Raw genomic sequence first — 22,856 nt, 5'->3', positions numbered from 1 at the left:
AATTATGTATGAGGAGGGTTTTAAAATGAAAAATAAATAAAAAGGATTATAATGTTTTGACACAAGAAGAGTCAGAAGGGACAGACATTCTTCCTTCACCATGACCCTTACTGCATAATGAAATCGAAAGGCCACACATTTAAATAAATACATTAAATATATATAAAGAGAGTGTATACTCCACCTATAGAAATATCTTAATAAGGAGAAGAAAGAAGTAAATAACTTAATGAGATAAAAAAAATATTTACATGTATGAGGAAAAAACAGTTACAACTACAGTGTCTCGGTTAAAAAGTAACACGGGATGTCAATCTTCATGCTACAGAGAATGATCTGCCCCAGTGGTCATACATTGATTACGTTGGCTAAGGTAATTATGTTTGTATAAATAGTTTATTGTCCTAGCCTGCTGATTCATCGGGAACTGGTTACGGCCACAGGGAGGACAACAAACGAGATAGGGTCAGAGGCTTGCTCTAGTATTGTAACTCCCGTGTTGTGTTTCCTGATGGATTTGATTAGGAATTCAGCTTTACCCTTTAGGTAAATATATGTGAGTTGAGCACCAAAGAGAGATGGGGTTGATGAGAGCTTTACCACAAGTGTTGGATTTCTGAAATTTTGGGTGAAAGAATTCTTTGATTTAGAGAGGGGCAATTCACATGCAAATTAGTTTACAGTGAATATGCAGTGTTGTTATGGCTGTGTTGGTCCCAGGATATTAGAGACACAGGGTGGGAGAGGTAATATCTTTTATTGGACCAACTTCTGTTGGTGAGACAGACAAGCTTTACAGTGACTAGGCAGGAAAGGAGATGGAACACAAAGTGGGGCCTATGAAGGAGGCAACTTAATCATGTCATGATCTCTAATAGCTCAGACTATCTTCTGATATCTATGTCACCACCGTGATGGGTTACAAATAAATGCTTGTAATAGTAATTGGTATTAGGCAGATGAAAATGACTTGGAAACTTCACTGAAATAGCAGTTGCTGTTCAAGTCTACAAGCTGAGCTAGCAGCCTAGAAGAGATGAGGTGGAAGATCATTAATATCCAGCATGGCAATGCCTCTTTTCCGAAGCCCAGTGTCATTCCCGCAGGCTGGAGAAACTGCATATTATCTGTTTCTCACACACCACTGCAGGGTGAACAACCTGAGTAAAGCATTATTTCTTGGGCTTTATACAGGTGTCCTGATCTTCACCCTGTGGATTCAACTGGATGTGCAGCAGAGGGTCCAATATATTGAATACATCCCACTTGTAGACGGGCATCTTTAAAAGTCTTCACAGTGATCTCTCATATTTGTTCGTCAAGTTTAGTGTCCCCACAAAAAATAAATAAATAAGAAATTTAAGAAACTATAAACTGAAACTGGCCTACCACCTGTTACACCTCAGTGTCATATTAATATGGTTATGCAGCTAGCTGTTATGTGGGTTAGAAAAATAGGCATTCCTATAATGACCATTGTTTACAAGCATCATTATATTAAGACAAGTATTGAAAACACCAAATTGATGTCTTCTTCTTTTTCCTCAGAACCTTGCAACAAAAGCAGAGACATTTCAAAAATCGCATCAGTGGAGGGATGAGTTTGGGGTAAGTTTTCACTTTTCCCCTCATCTACCTTTTCAGAAATTTCCCACTTTACAATTGTCACTCTATTCTTGCAAATTTAACTTGTCACTACAGCTGTGTCAGCAGGGATCTGTTCCCCTGAAAACATGGATGTGGCCTGATGGAAAAAAATCTATGGTTTACATCTTCCAATTTGCTTTGCAGTGAACAATGAATACATTTGAGTTAAATCAGTTTCTGTAGGACAGTGGTGTGACTGAAGGTGCCTAGGGTAGCCCACATTGAAAATTCCAAGGGCAGGGCAGGCTGCAAAAAGGAAAGCAGATTCTCCCAAAACTGATGGTTAACATTGTAGTTAGACTCACCGACCAGCCACAAAACTGTGCTCCTGATCCCCTACACTGGTTCTAAAGAAGCTAGAAAAAAGAAATCACAGAGCCCCCCTTTATTGCATTCCAGTCTCTGGCTCCCAATCAGCAAATAGTTCCAGTAAAGTGAGAAGTTACTTAAAACTCTATTCACTATACTAAATGTTCTTCTAATTCCCAAAGAACCAGGCACATTACTAGATAAATATTAGTTTGGATCTTACCCAAAATGCCACACTGCCAGCCAATCCTTTGGTATTTAAATCTAAAGGTTTATTATAAAAGAAAAGAACAAGAAGAGAGTTGTTAAATGGTCAAAACAATCAGATACATATATGGACTCTGAAGTTCCATGTATTAGGTTCTTAGCAGCACTGGTGAGTTTTCTAGCTTCTAAAGTCCCTTTGGAACACATACAAAGCTTGGATGGGTCTATCAGTCCTTTGTTCTAAGCTTCTGTTTGTAGAGAAGTTACTTCAGGGGTGAGAAGCAGGACTGAAGACCAAATGGAGATGATGCAGTTGCCTTTAACATGTGACTTGAACAGCCTTTGTCCCAAACACAGACTTACATCACATGGGCATGGTGTGGTATTGCCACCCTTAGTTCTGTGTTGCTGCCTTCAGAGCTGGGCCCTCAGTCATCTCTGGATGCCCACCTCTGAAGGCAGCAGTGCAGAAGTAAGGATGGCACGGTATGATGTTGCCACCCTTGCTTCTGTGCTGCTGCTGCTGGGGCGCTGCCTTCAGAGCTGGGCACCTGGCCAACAGCTGCTGCTCTCCGGCCACCCAGCTCTGAAGGCAGCTCAGAAGTAAGGGTGGCAATACCGCAACCCCCCTAAAATAACCTTGCAATCTCCCCACAACCCGCTTTTGGGTCAGGACCCCCAGTTTGAGGAACAGTGGTCTCCCCCGTGAAATCTGTATAGTATAGTGTAAAGGCACACAAAAGACCAAATTTCACAGGGGGAAACCAGATTTCATGGTCTGTGACGTGTTTTTCATGGCCATGAATTTGGTAGGGCCCTACTTATACACACACAGTTAAAAATATGACTTAGGTTCTGGCCAAATTCAGATCCTGTAACTAGCTCAGAAGAGCCTGGATCGCTAATGGGCAAGAGTCTGCAGTTTTGGTGGTCTCAGTGCACAAGGGGGTGGATAGTTTTAGATACTATGTTTGATCATACACTCTTTTACTGCTACACTATGCACTTGTGCCACCTGGCTAGCACTGTCTCTAGGCTTTCCTTTTTTTCTTTTGCCCTTCACCTTCAATGGGAAAGATGCAGATTGTCATACTCCCTTCAGATCTCGTCAGAATTCATCACCCAGGAGAGATCGCAAAGTAATTTTTTAAGTGTAATTTTATATTAATATATACAGTTCAGGCAGTGGCTGGAGTTATAGAGTTAAAGCAATCACAATCTGTGCATATCTTATAGGCCAAAAGAGTCTGCAGTTGGATTTGTAATAAATTAGCTGCAAACCAAGCTTGTGCTTTACTGTTTTGAGTTAAGATGAGAACACTGTGCAGAATATAATAACCTTGACATTAGGTTATGCAATTAAATTGAGAATAAATGTATTAAGCATCTTATAATTTAATTTGTTCCATTTTAGCCAGAAGTAATCTTTCTTCTCTTCTGGCCTACTTTTTAGAAAATGCCTGATCAAATTAGCTTGCACACAGATCTTTTTGATAAACTTATGTTTCACTGCAAGATTCATTCTCCTAATGACTGTTTTGGAAGCAGAAGCTGTACTGCAGAAGGTTTTCAATGGACTCTGCTTCTTATTGTATTTGTGGTTTCATAGTGTCTTGTTGAATGGAGTTATTTCTTTTGGGTTATTAAAGCCCCTTCAGCACCATGCGTATGAATCACAAGAGAAACAAGCTTTTCTGGAAACAGTCTATTGCTGATTTTAATTAGCTTATGATCCACAATGATCTTGACAGCCATATTGTAGCACAATGATAGCCTGTGGGGTTTTGGAGGGGGAAGAAAAACAAAACAAGCAAAAAAAACCCCACAATGTAACACGGGAGGCTCACTCTTACAGAGTGATTATATTGGCTGATTTCAGTGGAAGAAACCGAGGGGAGCGAGGGTAAAAGACATGACATAAGTTCTGAGGTCTGTGTATACGTATGAGAAGTGTGCCAGTAGAAAAAGTGTCAGAGCATCTGTTGTAACAGCTGGTTCTGAATGTAAATATTTGTGCACAATTACATAATAGAAGTGTTCAAAATATACTAAGGTTCAAAGATTTTGTCGGTAAGCTAGAGTTGAACTGGGATAGAGATCTAGTATCCTTGGCTAATTAGATGATGCTAAAATAATTGGTGTGGGGTACATTTCCAAAGGTTCAGTTCAGATAAGACTCTAAAAATGCAAAGTTTATCCAAACTTACCCAAAACTTTCTGGTTAATTCTGCTGATAGTTTCATGTAGAGCTAGTAAAAATTCTCTGACTTTTTGGGGGGTGGGGATAGTTAGGAAGAATGTAGATGAAATTCAAATTTGGATGAAAACAAAGAGACTGTTCTTTGTGAAAAAGTCCTCATTTTTAATGATCTCTAGTTCCATGAGAGAAGACTTTCTTGTAATATTTCTAGTTTCTAGCTTTATTTTCCAGCTGAAACTGAGAACTGTTACACAAGAACTGCAAGCAAAAAGTAAATGATCTTCACTTTTTTCAATGCTCAGAAGCTCAGAGTTTGGGACATTTTAGTAGAGCATCAGATCAATATTTATTTTACTTGAACTGCTTTGAGAGATAGTCCTCTCCTTCCATCCCTCACCCCCAAAGTCAGGGGATGTATCAATAACAAACCTAGCTGGCATCTGGAAAGTTATGATTCAAGTGTTTGGTGTCCAAACAAACTACACAAAAGTGACTATTTAGGGCTGCAGCAAGTATAAGAGCTAACCTACTTCAGAAAGGGAAGCTTCTGACAGAAGAGACAGACTTTGCTGGGATTGCATGGTGGTATACACTGGATTTGTCGCACTGTTTAAGAAGATGGAGACTATGGAGTAAGTAGAGGGTGATGTGGCCTAGAGCTGGTAAAGAACTAACATTTTCTCAGTGAACTGTGTAAACAAAGGGGTAGGGTTATGTTTTCAACCCTGAGTTAGCAAGGTGGAGTTAGAAAAGAGCAACTTGAAGCAGAGGGTTAAGTTTGGTATTTTAGAGGGAACCCAATTCTGCCACAACCCAATTCTTCCACAACCTAAAGACCCAATCCATTGCCCACTGAATTCAGGACGGGTCTTTTCACTGATGTCAGTGGTCTTTCAGTCAGGCCCTAAAGGCCCAAACCTGCATCCTGTGTTAACCTAACTCATAGATTCATAGAATCATAGAATCATAGAATATCAGGGTTGGAAGGGACCCCAGAAGGTCATCTAGTCCAACCCCCTGCTCGAAGCAGGACCAATTCCCAGTTAAATCATCCCAGCCAGGGCTTTGTCAAGCCTGACCTTAAAAACCTCTAAGGAAGGAGATTCTACCACCTCCCTAGGTAACGCATTCCAGTGTTTCACCACCCTCTTAGTGAAAAAGTTTTTCCTAATATCCAATCTAAACCTCCCCCATTGCAACTTGAGACCATTACTCCTCGTTCTGTCATCTGCTACCATTGAGAACAGTCTAGAGCCATCCTCTTTGGAACCCCCTTTCAGGTAGTTGAAAGCAGCTATCAAATCCCCCCTCATTCTTCTCTTCTGCAGACTAAACAATCCCAGCTCCCTCAGCCTCTCCTCATAAGTCATGTGCTCTAGACCCCTAATCATTTTTGTTGCCCTTCGCTGGACTCTCTCCAATTTATCCACATCCTTCTTGTAGTGTGGGGCCCAAAACTGGACACAGTACTCCAGATGAGGCCTCACCAGTGTCGAATAGAGGGGAACGATCACGTCCCTCGATCTGCTCGCTATGCCCCTACTTATACATCCCAAAATGCCATTGGCCTTCTTGGCAACAAGGGCACACTGTTGACTCATATCCAGCTTCTCGTCCACTGTCACCCCTAGGTCCTTTTCCGCAGAACTGCTGCCTAGCCATTCGGTCCCTAGTCTGTAGCGGTGCATTGGATTCTTCCATCCTAAGTGCAGGACCCTGCACTTATCCTTATTGAACCTCATCAGATTTCTTTTGGCCCAATCCTCCAATTTGTCTAGGTCCTTCTGTATCCTATCCCTCCCCTCCAGCGTATCTACCACTCCTCCCAGTTTAGTATCATCTGCAAATTTGCTGAGAGTGCAATCCACACCATCCTCCAGATCATTTATGAAGATATTGAACAAAACCGGCCCCAGGACCGACCCCTGGGGCACTCCACTTGACACCGGCTGCCAACTAGACATGGAGCCATTTATCACTACCCGTTGAGCCCGACAATCTAGCCAGCTTTCTACCCACCTTATAGTGCATTCATCTAGCCCATACTTCCTTAACTTGCTGACAAGAATACTGTGGGAGACAGTGTCAAAAGCTTTGCTAAAGTCAAGAAACAATACATCCACTGCTTTCCCTTCATCCACAGAACCAGTAATCTCATCATAAAAGGCGATTAGATTAGTCTTCATAGACTTCAAGGCCAGAAGGGACCATCATGATCATCTAGTCTGTCTCCTGCACATTTCTAGCCACAGAACCTCACCCATCCACTCCTGTAATAGACCCTTAGCCTCTGGCTGAGTTATTGAAGTCCTCAAATCATGATTTAAAGACTTCAAGTTACAGAGAATCCACCATTTACACTAGTTTAAACCTGCAAGTGACCCATGCCCCATGATCCAGAGGAAGGCAACCCCCCCCTCCCCCCCAGGATCTTTGCCAATCTGACCCCGGGGAAAATTCCTTCCCAACCTCAAATATGGCGATCAGTTAGACTTCGAGCATGTGGGCAAGACCCACTTCCACTGAACTGAACTGATTGTGGGGTTATGATGTGCAAGGATGAGACCATACATACAGAGTGCAAAGCGTTTGAGGCTCAGTAATCTCCTGGAAGCTGTAATGAATCTATGTCAGCACTACACAATGTATTAGAGATCCTGGATATTTTCTGGAGTAAAGGAGGGCAGCTTTAATTAAATATTGGTTTGTAAAATATCATTTTTCTGATTAAACACAATGCCAATTAAAATATATCTGATTTGCAGTTACCTTTAAGGCCATAAAATACAATGTGCCTCTTATGAAAGTGTTAGGTCTCTAGAGACCTATGTGAACACTATAAAGAAGAATCCAAAATATTGAACAGCAGGAACATAACGAGAAAAAAGAAAAAAAGCCCACTTAATTCACTGCCCTTCTCCATTTCCTTTACTCCGGGCAGCACACAATTCCCTAGTTGAATATAGAGTTGGAGAAACAAAAAATGTACTTATAAATTAGTTCAGATTAATGCAGCCATCAAACCAAACCTCATCAGCTGCTACTTTGAATTTCTTGAGATTTTGAAGACTGAAAAGAAGATATTTTTTGTCACTTATGATAGCCCAATTATTCTTCTGGATTTCAGAGGCTTTTTAAAAAAGAAGGAAAAGCGTGTGTGGAGTGGACATGTTCTGTGTTGAAATAATTGCTTGATTCCCCAAATGGATCTCTTACAATTACATTTGGTATCACATTTGATTGCATTGCAATGGTTTGTTAGCTGAAGCAATTTTGTTTCCAGTCGGGCCCATAATATTAATTGTACTTACACATGTATAAACATAAGGAATATCTCTTTTGTATTTTAACAAGCAGAGTCTTTCTGCATTGCTTATTAGCATCCACTTATATATAACAAGACTGCAATGAAGACTTATAGGAATTAATTATCATGTAAAAAGAGGCTCTTAAAAATTCCTTTCAGTGTGTGTTATCTTTTAAACAATGGTATTGTTCTGGACTCTTTAGGGACCATCTTAATTCCCTGTATCTTAAAATTTCAGATATAATATTTGGTATGATTTAAAAATAGGTCAGAGTTTGAGTATCAGTTGAGCTTATGTTTGAAGCACAGAGAAAAGGTCACAAAAATGTTATTGTGGATCATATATTTTCATACCTTTTTAGTTTTCTTGAAGAGAGAAGGTTGGCTGCATAAAACTGTAATGAAAAGTTGCTCAGCAGAGAGGCAAAGGATAGAAATGATCATTGAGATTAATCTATTCTCCTACCATGAGAGGTGATCCTTTTAGGTCAGGGTAGACGCATATTAGGGGGGAGCAGTAGCGAGAGCTTGCCTTGCTTGACCTCTCCTAGGGATTGAAGACTTCAGTCTCCAGGGCTGTCTGTTATCTTTCATGAACACTGAGTCAGTCCAAAAAAGTTGTATCTTAAAAATACCCCATCTGAAAATCCTACCAATTGTATTGTTAATTGCCTGCCTTAAAAGAGGCAGGTTGCCAAACCTGATCGTTCAACTTCTGAGATGGCGGAAAGAAATCAGACATCAGAGACAGAGATGGGGTGCAGTTCTTCGCTGATTTGTACCTCATGTAGCCATTCGTGTTTATACAAAGTGGTCCAGCTTCTCTGTTGCTCAGTATCTTGCATAGTCGATTGCAGCAGTGCAAAGTAGGTGGGAAATGCTACGATTCCAATTTGGTACCATTTCCTGCACACTTTCACTGGTATAAATGGCTACACAAGCTGCAGGGGAATAGAGAACTAAGCCCAGTGACTGCAGGTGGAAAGTAGGTGGAAAACTCTGTCACTGGGGTGAGTTGAGAAATCTGATTAAAAACATAAATGGTTCAAGGCAATGGAGAATCAGGCCCATGCTGTTATGTATCAGTCTTTTCTAGGTCTTCACACCAGGGTCTGATCCAAAGCCTATTGAAATCAATGGGAAGACTTCCGTTGATTTCAGTGGTTTTTGGATCAGGCCCTGTGCTTCTGAGATATATGTGATTGAGATGATAACTCAGTGTGATTAATCTAAATTGACAGACAGATGGTCATGGTCTTAGGGAGAAAGAATTTGTTTTCTTCTGAAGGGCCCTGTGCTACCTTCACTTATGTGAAACATCTTTGATTTGTGCATAATTTAAATGAGACATGCCATACACCTCACTGCGATAATGGGAAAATGGAATTCTGCTGTCAGCTGTGTGTGCACTTTGGGGTCTTCCCACTCCTGGAATTGTGCCTCATATAATGGAGAAGGTGAGAAGAAATAAAAATGGAGCATAACATGCTGAAATGAGGCAGTCATTTAGATTGTTCTGATGTTTCTCCGATGCTTATCCGAATCGTTCTAACCTTTCGGGTCTGTGCAAATGGGCTCAAAGTGTTGCAGGAAGAAGATTTCCAGTACTGCCTGCTTTAAATTGGGTAGGAAATATCTCAATTACACTCTTTCTGTCAGTACCTGGACTGAGCTCAAGTTGTTGTTCTTTCCCCTTAAGTTAACAGAAATGTCTTCCAAATTAAAAAAAAACAAACAAACAATCAGTTTTAATTCAGTTGCTAGTGTATTTGAACCTGTTTCACCATCCTTTATGTAGGATGGCAACAACTGGCAAGGAGATAGAGCTCTTAATTTAGAAGTTTTATGAGAATGTGACAAGACTGAAATTTGGCCTAGAGAAATGTGGCATGAGAGATAAATATTAAGGGCTTGGTTCTCCTTACACTATTTTTTTCACTTAGAAATATGTGAATCCCTTTGGCCAGATTTTGAACTGTTAGACTGGTGTCAATCCAGAATAACTCTGAACTCCAGTGGAATTGCCCTTGACTGGTGTAAGTAAGAAGAGAATAAAGCCTGCTTATATCCCTGGGAAAGTAAATACTAGAATTCTACGCTAGATCACTTACAGTCTTTTTTCTCTTTAATTTCTATCTTCCTGAGAATGGCAACTATTCCTTATGGTTTGTCCTCCAGTGCTTTGTTCAGTGTTCTCAGAAGTTCTTGCACTATCTAGTCTAATTTATACTGCTTTTACCATTCAAGGTGGTTCACTTCAAAGTGGGTACTCCTGATTAATACTAGTGTAAGATCAGAATAAAGATACCTAAGCACATGTACTTAAGTACTGGACCTCCCAATGGGGACTGAGTGGTGGATTTTTGATGTGGCTACTAGAACACTGAGACCACAAATACACGTAATAAAATCCTAAAGCTAACCAAAAATCTATTGACTGCTTTGGATCATTCATCAGTATTACCACTGGTAAACTATGGTTTCAAGGTGCTATAATGTATGAGCCCCCTAACTTGGAAATTCAGCTCTTATACCCAAACAATAGACAACCTAGCATCAATGCAACTCCCCCATTGAATGTTAGAGCTCTTAATCCGTTACCATTTGTCCATTCAGACTAAAACAAAGTCTCCTTGATGTCTTGTGCATGTTTGTTAAATGGCATTTTTCTTAGTGTAAAAAAATACAGTATAAGACAGGGATCTCAAACTCAAATCACCACGAGGGCCACATGAGGACTAGTACATTGGCCCGAGGGCCGCATCACTGACACCTTTTCATACAAAGATACAAAAGCCCCACCTGCCCCCGTTCCTGCCCCCACTCCACCCCTTCCATGAGGTCCCACCTCTTCCTGCCCCCATTCCAACCCCTTCCCCAAAGTCTCCGCCCCCTCCCTGCCCCTATTCCAACCCCTTCCCCAAATCCCGACCCCGACCCCGCCTCTTCTCTGCCTCCTCCCCTGAGCATGCCACGTCCCCACTCCTCCCTCCTCCCTCCTGGAAAGTCCTAACTGCTGCCAAAGGAAGTGCTGGGAGGTAGCTTGAGGAGCAGAGATTTGGCATGCTCAGGGGGGCGGAGGCGAGGGGGTGGGGGTGAGGGGAGCTGTGGTGGGCTGCAGGAAATAACTCGGCCCATGGGCCACGTGTTTGAGAGCCCTGGTATAAGATTATCAGCTGGTGCAAATTGTGGTATTTCCATTGATTTCAGTGACTCAGTGGGACTGTGATAGATGAAGATTTAGTCCTATAACTTTGAACTCAGTGCTCTTCAGATATACTCTTTGAGAGTTGCTAGTACTGTAGTAAGCTCCTCAACAAACTCTGCATTGCTTCAGGTGGGAAAAGAAGAGTTTATGGTCCCTAAAAATACCTTTGAGAAGTGGTGAATCTGACATATCCCATTTTCTAATATACCTCTTGAGTCTTTGTATTTTGGTGCCTCTTTACGTGCTTAACTTCATTGTGGAAGTTTAACATTTTAATATAAATCACTTTAAAAATTACATTAATCCAAAAGAGAAAATTCACTGGTAAGGATGGTGCCAGGAAAGCTTTTAGGGTGAGGAGATAGTCAGTCATTTTATCTTTCAAACACCTCACTTTATCTGAAAAAATTAAAGTGTGGACACGACATCACATACCATCTATACATATTGATCATGCAGCTAATTAAAATTTGTGCTGTTTCTGATGGGGTGGGAGATGGCTGGCCTCAGTGTAATTTAAATCTTCTCATCTTTTAGACATCACTGGAGAAAACACATGTGCATTATCACCTTCTTTGGATATGATTGTTTAATGTGGTTTCTGAACAAACATCTAATTAAAAGCAAAAGGTACTGTTGTACCCAATTTATTAACACCTTGCAGGTTTTCTAGCTTAGTTTAAAGAACCTACTGTACTGGTAAGAGATGCTTCCGGCAGTTGCTGCCTTCTTAGTACCTATTTTTCCAAGAGTCTTCAATGACTTGGTAACACCATTATATGACTAATTATTTTTTTTGTCCATACTACATTCCAGTGACAGATTTAGTAGCTACTTTAAGTTCGTGCTAAGTGATTCTTAAAGTGCAGTTTTAGTACCCAAAGTGACTCTAAAATGGCATTGTGGGATTCCATTTTTATTGTTTCTCAATTTCCAAATCAAATGTTACTTTAAAAATAAATATTTTTCCCATTAATGCAAGCCATGCCAGCGTGATCCAGCATCAAGATGGATTTCTTTTTCTTCTTGTGCATCATCATTACTAAAGAAGGTCCTGCAGGTCAAATGAGACCACCAGTTACATCTGTTCAACCCCATTATCTTCATTTGGAATTTAGTTAGCAAATCTGTTGCTGTGTGAGAAGGGAGAAAATTAGTTCACTCAGCTGCAGTGCTTTTGCACTGCTAACAGGAGAAAAGCAGTAACAACGTACTTTTGTCTTCACTAGAATAAACACATATATCTCTAAATATACACAAGGAACCAGTCAGTTAAGTAACAAGTTGACATTTTGACATAGATACTTTTCAGAATGGGAGCACACTTCAAAAGGTTTGGAGATTCAGTTCAGTTTGAATAGCTTGGATATTTGAGAAGTATCCAAACTATGAATTACCTCCTGGATCTGCAAACTGAGTTGAAAAATCTTTAAAGGATATGATTTTTTTGTGAGAATTTCAATATTTTCTCCTTCCCAACTCATGCAATATTTTAAAAACAAGCAACCAAGCAACCACCGCCCAAAAAAGAAAAACCCAACAATCTCCTCCCCCATAAACATTTTTTTCAATTTGGCAATTTCAAGAAGTCTGGAATCTGCATATGCCCAGAACTGCAGAATAATTGGGGCCGGAGGGGGAGGATAGAAGAGGGAAATAACCAAATTTATTTGAAACTGGAAATAGATTTGCTTTGAGATTTTGACGGCAGTAGAATTGATGAGGTTTTTTTCCCAATCAAATGTTTGTTTTCATCTTCTCTCTCTAGAGTGCAGGGCAGTGCAGGCCTAATGTTGGCTGCAACTTAAAAGTTCCCATACTTGGTCCTGCCTCAGCACAGGGAGCTGGATGACTTCTTGAGGTCCATTCCAGCCCTACATTCTAGAGGCTCACATTTTTCGTCATGTCACAGACTTTTTGTGTGGCCTAAAACAAATATTTAACCTGTCTGTGCCTCACTTTCCTCTGTGTAGAGAGAGAAAAGAAGATTGTAATATTGATGGAATCTGTATAGTAGGGTAGTTGTGAGGTTTAATATTCTAAAGTTTGAAGCCCTTGATGGAGATACTATAATGCAAAATATGGCAATAATCTGAAAATCTAATGACCCAAGAAATGAAAAAATGCCTTTTTTACCACAGTATGTACACATAAGGAATGTCAAGAGCTGATGTTCCAAGGCTACCGGCTCATATCACCGCTAAAGATGGCAAGTATTTCATATCTCTCCAGTAATCTCAAGTAAGATACACAATCCAAAAGTAAATGGTATTCCCACTCAGGCATGACTTTAAAATGCGTTTAAAACTATAAACAGAAGATCTGCTGGATACCCACTGTTAACAAAAACATTTTACATTGGAGGTTTGGTTCGTATCCTTCTATGCCTTTTATGCTGTCCCTCTGACTTTCATGGAAGTTAAACAAGTGAGGTAAGATTGTGGCTCTTTTCTGTGACTTTTGTGAAAGTGATATTGTGCCACTGAAGGAATGACACACTTTTCTGTGAGACAAGGTGGTTGAGGTAATATCTTTTATTGGACCAATTTCTGATGGTAAGAGGGAGAGAGAGACTTTTGAGCTACACAGAGCTCTTCTTCAGGTCTGGGAAAGGTACTCAGAATGTCATAGCTAAATACAATCTTGCATTTAGACACACAGGTATAAATCTGTGCCATCCATTTCGGTATAAATCCACAAGTATAAAGCTGTGCCATCTAATTGAGGAACTGGCTCTAGCTGTGGGGGGTGTGTGTGTGTGTGTATGTGTGTGTGTTATCAATTCAAATTATTATGCATTTTCCATTTGATGACTTGTTCATAAATCATATTTAATTTTTAATGGTAAATATGAAATTATTTTTTAAAAAAATCTTTCATACGTTAACCAAAATGGACCCTCCTCACATTTAGAACTCGAATAATCCAAATAATTAATCTAAATTGAGCTCATCCCTCTGCAGTCTTTAGGAGGTGCACAGAGGCATGATACTCCTAAAATTGTCACAGAAGGACCTGAATCTGTATGTTTGCCTCCTGTTTTTCAGGTATCTTCCACTGCACAAGGCTACAGACTCCTCCTCTTAGAGGGGAGGATGCAGAGGAAACTCAAAAGAAGAACTTTGTTTGAGATTTTATTGGAATTTTTTTCCTCCTTTTCTTCTTTTTCCCACAGTTGGGGAACACTTGGCCATTAGACATATACTAAACCAATATTTAAATAACTGTAAATACTAATAGTAATGAATAGGTGATATTTTGCAAAAATGTGCCTTTATTACTGGGATTGTACAATGAAGGTGACCTTCCTTTTAAGTGATTACTTCAATCTGAAAGTGGCATTGGCACTAATATTACAAAATGTCATACGAATGAAAAAGGGGGGTGCAGCTGGAGTCGACCCAAGGCTGCTATGTACACAATGTACTGATTAAAAGCAATCAAAGCTGACCTGAGCTAACAAAATAAAGGAGTCCGTTCTGTAATAAAGAACAAAAATAAAGAGAAAAGAAAAGATGTATCAAGCTGCTTGTTGCCACATTTTTCTCTTATGAAATCTAATGTTTCTATAAGGGGGGAAGTTCTATTTTAAGGCAAGTGCTTTGCTTTTAGGAAGACTTTCTTCTCTTCTATATGAGAAGTGCCCATAGTACTTGACATTCATGCAGGGCAATGCAAGGGAATATAGTGTTAGAGCAGGTTGGCCTTCAGATAAAATGATAGGAGGGCACAGAACAACATTTTGAATGTGATAACATTACTTGCTTAAAAATAATAGAAATGTGCATGTTATGTGGTCAAAGAAGAGACAGAAGGAAAACTGACAATAGTAGGAAACCACAAGACAAGGGAAAAACACACAAAAAACGAATTGCTTGTCTACACAGGGAAACTTCCTAGCATAGTTATACTATTATATCTTCCCATGCAGACATGCTTATTCTATAATGAGACATGACTTTTTTTATTTAATTTATACTTCTTGAAAAACAACATATTCCAGATAGGGATTATAGTCTGATTCAACATTCATTGATGTCAGTGGTAGTTGGTGGACTCCAAATGAAATGTAATGAATCTGAATGAGGATTTCCTCTGATGACCATTACCATTATTATTTGGCACATATTGCTAAATAAATATGCACCAATTTTTGCTCACAACACATCTGCAGTGGTCAACGTGACAAAGCTTAAGTATGCAACGCAGTGTGTGACAGACCCAAGGTACACACAGATGTTCCTTCAGGAAACTTAAAATAGTGTAAGATTAATTTATTGTGCGTGAAAAATTATCTATAAACGTGTTGTCATGGTTCTTTATTTCTGATGTAAATAATTTTCAGCGATAAAAGTGCGCCGAAGCTACGTTTGTGTGGAACACTGACAGCTTTGGGACAAAAATGAGTGATATTTCTTGAAATGAGAGTCACCTGAACAAAAAGAGGGACATTTAAAACCTAAAAATTACAGTAATTGCCAAAAAGAGTTGTATGACCCGTTGTAGTTGATTCCTATTTGAAATGTAGGGAAATGTAGTGGCATTGCTGTGTAATAGCTGTTAGCAAATGTTGACTTTGGATGGTGGATACTGTATAAGGCAGATCATAGGATTGATTCTCCCCAATTTTACAGAAGGAGCAACCAAGACACAGAAGTTAAGGGATTTGTCCAAAGCCACATAGAAATTGGCAAAGCCAAGACTGAGAAATAGGACTTCCTGCCTTCTGTTTCTATGCACAGTCTTCCGTTAGACCAAGCTGCTTCCCAAACAAATGTTAGGGTAAATTGACCCTTAGTGTGGTGTGTAGACTATACACACTACATGCTCAGCTAGCATGGGTATAAATAGCAGTGTAGATGGTGAAGCAAACAGAGTACAGCTACACCAGTATCTTAGGGTATATACCTAAGCCTCTTTGTTTTCAGCTTAAACCTATTTTTACGAAAAAAATCCTGGGTTTTAAAAATAGTATTATTAGCAGACATGCCAAACCCAGAACACAGAAATAGTGCTTGTTTGTGGCTTAATTGGCTCATGAGTTGCTTGTTGGCTAGTTTTTGGCTTGTAGCTTCTTGCTTCTTTTTTCTGATCGTGGGGCAAGGGAGGGCAAGCAGGGGCAAGGGGCAAGCAGGGGACGGAGTCAGGGGTGCACAACGGGCCCACCACAGTCCCAGACTGCAGCCCGGGGGGATCTAGTCACGTAGAGTGTTGGGGTTCTTAGGGATTGGCTTGTTTTGGCCTGGTTTTGAAATGGGATTAGCTTGATTTTTGGCTTATTGTGAAAGTCGGGGTGCTTACATAGGTTTTTTTTCTGATTTTTCACCCTACTTTTGAATCATTCAAATATATAAAAAATAACTCATTATATCAGAAAAATACAATACATTTCATGAGATATATGTATTATGATGAAACATTAGTCTGTGTGTATATGCAAAGCTGCCTGTTGAAGTAAGGCTATGTATTAGTCTAGAAGATACACACAATAAACAAATTTCAGAGTGGTAGCTGTGTTAGTCTGTATCAGCAAAAAAAAACAAAACGAGGAGTACTTATGGCATCTTAGAGACTAACAAATTTATTTGGGCATAAGCTTTTGTGGGCTAAAACCCACTTCATCTGATGCATGTAGTGGAAAATACAGTAGGAATTTCCACTTCATACGGCTAAATTCAAGGCGAGCTCTGAAGTGCATGCACACCTGAATGAACTGATGAAATTTACGCCCACCAGGTACACATTTCAAGCTGTTAACTGATAATGCTTTAAAGATCTGACACTAAATTGGGAAGAAAACGAAAATCTGTATCAGAATATGTTTCAGAAGACAAGAAGTATTCAAAAGTTTAAAAAAAAAAGGAGAAAAGGATGAAGTTGAGTGTATGCGCTGTAAATGGTGAGGCCCAATTATTAAAAGTAAATATTTACAGGCTAATGGTTCTAAGTCTAAATAGTAAACTGTGTTTATTCAAATGAAAAGTTTTATTTGGGAATTAGAAAGATTTTTTTAAACCCATTTAAAGGCATTGTGTTTTGAGTTCTGTTTTAGTTCTGCAGCAAGCCGCACTGAATTCCATTAATCAAAACATTAATCTACTAAATATTTTCCCCCTGTCCTTTTGCAATAAGCTTACATAAAAATGCATGGGTTATTTATTTTCAAGTTCACTTTTTTGCATAATTTTTTATTAAAAAATACTATGTCATATCTCCACTGACTGAAATTACAAATTGGGTGAAAGTAGACACTTCTAGCTGTTGAGGGGCTGAGAGACGAGACATATAGTTCTTCTCGTCTGGTGAGTTGGAAATGAGTGGTTCTATTCTATTCTGTTCAGCTTTGTTATTTGGTCCTCATCACTTCAGTATCTGAGCACCTTCCAGGAGTGCATTGAATTATGTTACTCACAACTGCCCTGTGTGATTCTTTCTTAGGCCTTGTCTACACTACGAAATTAGGTCGAATTTATAGAAGTCAGTTTTGTAGAAAGCGTTTTTATACAGTCGACTGTGTGTGTCCCCACACAAATGCTCTAAGTGCATGTAGTCAGCGGAGTGTGTCCACAGTACCAAGGCAACCGTCGACTTCCGGAGCATTGCACTGTCGGGAGCTATGCCACAGTTCCTGCAGTCTCCGCCGCCCATTTGAATTCTGGGTAGAAATCCCAATGCCCGATGGGGCTAAAACATTGTCGCAGGTGGTTCTGGGTACATATCGTCAGGCCCCCCCTTCCCTCCCTCCTTCCGTGAAAGCAAGGGCAGACAATCATTTTGCGCCTTTTTTCTTGAGTTACCCATGCAGACACCATACCACAGCAAGCATGGAGCCCGCTCAGCTAATCGTCACCGTATGTCTCCTGGGAGCTGGCAGACGTGGTACTGCATTGCTACACAGCAGCAGTTTATTGCCTTTTGGCAGCAGACAGTGCAGTATGACTGGTAGCTGTCGTTGACGTAGTCCAGGGTGCTCTTTTAACCAACCTCGATGAGGTCAGGGATGCCTGGGGAAACATGGGAGTGACTCAGCCAGGTCATTTCCCTTTTAAGTTTCATCTCATGGCGATTCAGTCCTACCGGCAGTGCACTGTCTTTTAATCAGCAGCCAGGAGAAGATGATGGCCAGCAGTCATACTGCACCGTCTTCTGCCGAGCACCCAGGAGATGACGATGGCTAGCAGTCGTACTGCACAGTCTGCTGCCAGCAAGATGTATAAAGATAGATGAAGTGGATCAAAACAAGAAATAGACCAGATTTGTTTTGTATTCATTTTCTCCTCCCTCTCTCCATGAAATCAATGGCCTGCTAAACCCAGTTTTGAGTTCTATCCTTGAGGTTTTGAGTTCTGTCCTTGAGGGGGCCATTCTGTTTCTCGCAAAGCCACCCCCTTTGTTGATTTTAATTCCCTGTAAGCCAACCCTGTAAGCCATGTTGTCAGTCGCCCCTCCCTCCGTCAGAGCAATGGCAAACAATCGTTTCGCACCCTTTTCCCTGGATTGCCCGAGCAGGAGCAGACACCATAGCACAGCAAGCATGGAGCCCGTTCAGCTCACCACAGCAGTTATGACCATTGTAAACACCTTGTGCATTATTGTGCAGTGTATGCGGAACCAGCACCTGAAAAACCAGGTGAGGAGGCAACGGCAGCGCGGTGATGAGGACATGAACACTTTTCTCTAAAACCGCATTCCCCTGCAATTTGGAGATCATGGTGTTAATGGGGCAAGCTCATGCCATGGAACGCCGATTCTGGGCCTGGGAAACAAGCACAGAGTGGTTACCGCATAGTGTTGCAGGTCTGGGATGATTCCCAGTGGCTCCGAAACTTTCACATGTGTAAGGGCACTTTCATGGAACTTTGTGACTTGCTTTCCCCTGCCCTGAAGCGCAAGAATACCAAGATGAGAGCAGCCTTCACAGTTCACAAGTGAATGGCAATAGCCCTGTGGAAGCTTGCAACGCCAGACAGCTACCGGTTAGTCGGGAATCAATTTGGAGTGGGCAAAACTAGTGTGGGGGTTGCTGTGATGCAAGTAGCCAATGCAATCATTGAGCTGCTGCTATCAAAGGTAGTGACTCTGGGAAATGTGCAGGTCATACTAGATGGCTTTGCTGCAATGGGATTCCCTAACTGTGGTGGGGCTATAGACGGAACGCATAGCCCTATCTTGGGACCGGACCACCAGGGCAGCCAGTACATAAACCGCAAGGGGTACTTTTCAATGGTGCTGCAAGCACTGGTGGATCACAAGGGAAGTTTCACCAACATCAACATGGGATGGCCGGGAAAGGTTCATGACGCTCATGTCTTCAGGAACTCTGGTCTGTTTAAACGGCTGCAGGAAGGGATTTACTTCCCAGACCAGAAAATAACTGTTGGGGATGTTGAAATGCCTGTAGTTATCCTTGGGGACCCAGCCTACCCCTTAATGCCATGGCTCATGAAGCCATACACAGGCACCCTGAACAGTAGTCAGGAGCTGTTCAACTATAGGCTGAGCAAGTGCAGAATGGTGGTAGAGTGTGCATTTGGACGTTCAAAGGGTCGCTGGCGCAGTTTACTAACTCGCTCAGACCTGAGCGAAACCAATATTCCCATTGTTATTGCTGCTTGCTGTGTGCTCCACAATCTCTGTGAGAGTAAGGGGGAGATGTTTATGGCAGGGTAGGAGGTTGATGCAAATTGCCTGGCCACTGAATACGCGCAGCCAGACACCAGGGCGGTTAGAAGAGCACAGCAGGAAGCGCTGCGCATCAGAGAAGCTTTGAAAACCAGTTTCATGACTGGCCAGGGTACTGTGTGACACTTCTGTTTGTTTCTCCTTGATGAAAACCCACTCCCTTGGTTGCCTCTAAATTCCCTGTAAGCCACCCGCCCTCCCCCCTTCGATCACAGCTTGCTTACAAAGGAAATAAAGTCACTATCATTTAAAAAACATGTATTCTTTATTAACTGATTATAAAAATAGGGAGATAACTCACAAGGTAGCCCAGGTGGGGTGTGGGAGGAGGGTAGGAGGGAAGGAAAAGGCCACTATAAAACTTGCTGAATGCCAGCCTTCTGTTGCTTGGGCTGTCCACTGGGGTGGAGTGGTTGGGTGCCTGGAGCCTCCCACCTGCGTTCTTGGGCGTCTGGGTGGGGAGGCTATGGAACTTGGGAAGGACGGAGGGCGGTTAAGCAGTGGCTGCAGCGGCAGTCTGTGATCCTGCTGCTGTTCATGAACCTCCATCAGACGCCGGAGCATGTCCGTTTGATCCCGCAGTAGCCCCAGTGTTTCCTCATGCCTCCTCTGATCTTCCTGCTGCCACCTCTCCTCATGTTCATTGGCCACTGTCCTGTACTCTGCTATTGTGTCCCTCCACACAGCTCTGTCAGTGCTGGATGACTGCATGAGCCTAAAGAACATGTCATCGCGTGTGCGTTTTTTTTCGTCGCCTTATCTGAGATAGCCTCTGGGATGGAGGAGGGAGGCTTCAAACATTTGCAGCTGCTGGAGGAAAAAAAGGGAGTGAAGTATTTAAAAAGATACATTTTACAGAACAATGGCTATACTCTTTCACGGTGAACAACGCTATTCACATTACATAGCACATGTGATTTTGGTACAAGGTCGCATTTTGCATCTTATATTGAGTGCCTGTGGCTTTGGTGTTAGAGATCACACACGCAGGGCCAGGCAACAGAATTTAGCTTGCAGGTGGCCATGGTAAGCCATAGTTTTTTGGCTCCTGCAACCTTCATAACAGCAGCCCCCTCCTTTCCCATACCAAGCAAAGCCCGTTGAGTTGGCCATTTAGTGCTGCATTTTTCCTGTTAACATGCAGCAGCAGAAACCAAACTAACCCCCTCCCCCATCCAATTCTCTGGGATGATTGCTTTTCCCCTCCCCCCACCGCCTGGCTGGTATCAGGGAAGATCCCTGCTAGCCAGACGTGAACGGCTCAGCACCAATGGGCCTCCCTACCACAGCGTGGCTAACTGCGGGGAGGATTTCTTTTCAGCCACAGGAAAACAGCCCAGGGCATCTCTGAATGTCCCCTAATCAAATTCCCCTATTTCAACCAGGTTACCATGAACGATATCACTCTCCTGAGGATAACACAGAGAGATAAAGAACAGATGTTGCTTGAATGCCAGCAAACACCAGGACCATACGCTGCCAGGCTTTGTCATGCAATGATACCAGATTACTTGCTACTAGCATGGCATGGTAAAGTGTCCTACCATGGAGGACGGAATAAGGCTGCTCTCTCCAGAAACCTTCTGCAAAGGCTTTTAGAGTACCTCCAGGAGAGCTTCATGGAGATGTCCCTGGAGGATTTCCGCTCCATCCCCAGACACGTTAACAAACTTTTCCAGTAGTAGTACTGGCCACGAATGCATCCCAAGTCCTCAGGGCTACTTAATCATTAAAAAATGCTTGCTTTTATAACATGTATTATATTTAAAAAGGTTCACTCACCAGAGGTCCCTTCTCCGGCTTCGTTGGGTTGGGAGGGTATTTCAGTCAGGGTGATAAAAAGATCCTGGCTGTCCAGGAGAACGGTGTGCTGTGTGCTCTCCCCAAGCTTGTCCTCCTCCTCCTCATCTTCCCCATCTGCAAAATCCTCAGCCATGGCGAAGAGTACCCCGTCGTCGGAGTTCACGGACAGGGGTGAGGTAGTGGTGGCAGCCCCCCCTAGAGCCCCCCCAGCGTAGAAGTGGCATGTCTGGGGCTCTGTCCCAGAGCATCCGTTTGATTCTTTGGTTTTCTGGTACGCTTGTCTGAGCTCCTTAAGTTTCATGTGGCATTGTGTTGCATCCCTGATGTAGCCTCTGTCCCTCATGGCCTCTGAGGTTTTTTGAAATGTTTTGGTATTTCGTCTTTTGGAACGTAGTTCTGATAGCACGGATTCCTCTCCCCATACAGTGATCAGATCCAGTATCTCCCGTTCGGTCCATGCTGGAGCTCTTTTTCGATTCTGGGACTGCATGGTCACCTGTGCTGATGAGCTCGCCTGGCCAAACAGGAAATGAGATTCAACAGTTCCCAGGGCTTTTCCTGTACATCTGGCCAGTGCATCCAAGTTCACAGTGCACTGTGGGATAGCTCCCAGAGGCCAATACCTTTGAATTGTGTCCACAGTAACCCTAATTCGAAATGGCAATGTCGATTTCAGCGCTAATTCCCTCGTTGGGGAGGAGTACAGAAATCGGTTTTAAGAGCCCTTTATGTTGAAAAAATGGCTTCGTTGTGAGGACGGGTGCAGGGTTAATTCAGATTTAACGCTACTAAATCCGACATAAACTCGTAGTGTAGACCAGGCCTTACTCTTTTCCACTTCGCAAAGATAAAGTGTTCAGTAGTTTTGTTTGTGGGGTTTTGTTTTGTTGCAGAACTGGAAAAATTAAAAGAAAATCTCTGCTGTCATTAGTTTTATTATATCTTAGTATTGGAGAATCTGTGGGTTTTAGTATCTTTCCACTCATTTTTTTTTTTTTTCAAAACTGAGTTGCAGGGAAGAACTTCTATTAGGTGTAAAGAAAGGAAAGTTATAAGAATAAAAATTTTAAATTTAAGTTCACATATAAAATATAACTATTTTGGAAACCTAAAAACAGACCTACAAATGTAATAAGTGATTGGTGCCCATTTTGTACCAGTACAATTAAATTGTTAATCTGGACAAAAAATATAACTATCATTAATATATGTTTAATGATACAGACCTTTGTTACTTAACATCTCTCAGTTTCCCTGGCTTAATTCATTAGACTAACCAAAAAAGTCATCTTTAACTTCATTTTTGTATTAAATAAGTAATAAAATCGGTTGTACTTATACACACTCAGTAGTTACCTTGTGGTGCTGAAATACCGTACATTCCATCCATTAAATGTTGTTTTTTTCCAGTGATTGTAGACAGGGTATACACATAATAGATGTCAAAGCTGAATAATTAGAGTATGATTGTTTTTGTTCCTTATTAACTGGGT

General features: G+C 41.5%; 1 protein-coding gene and 1 pseudogene across 2 annotated transcripts in view; one reads left to right on the top strand and one right to left on the bottom strand.

The window, feature by feature from the left end:
• The window catches only part of CACNA2D1 (calcium voltage-gated channel auxiliary subunit alpha2delta 1), a 651,754-nt gene that overhangs the window by 290,753 nt on the left and 338,145 nt on the right, over positions 1 to 22,856 (top strand). For both annotated transcript variants that reach the window (XM_074942556.1, XM_074942557.1), the window contains exon 4: positions 1,549 to 1,608. In XM_074942556.1, the coding sequence (XP_074798657.1) occupies positions 1,549 to 1,608 (60 nt within the window). The remainder of the gene's footprint in view (positions 1 to 1,548; positions 1,609 to 22,856) is intronic.
• Positions 15,188 to 21,853, bottom strand: LOC141996531 (uncharacterized; annotated as a pseudogene).

This window comes from Natator depressus, chromosome 1, assembly GCF_965152275.1.
Source record: "Natator depressus isolate rNatDep1 chromosome 1, rNatDep2.hap1, whole genome shotgun sequence".
Taxonomy (NCBI): domain Eukaryota; kingdom Metazoa; phylum Chordata; order Testudines; family Cheloniidae; genus Natator; species Natator depressus.
This window is presented reverse-complemented; position numbering and strand designations above follow the sequence as displayed.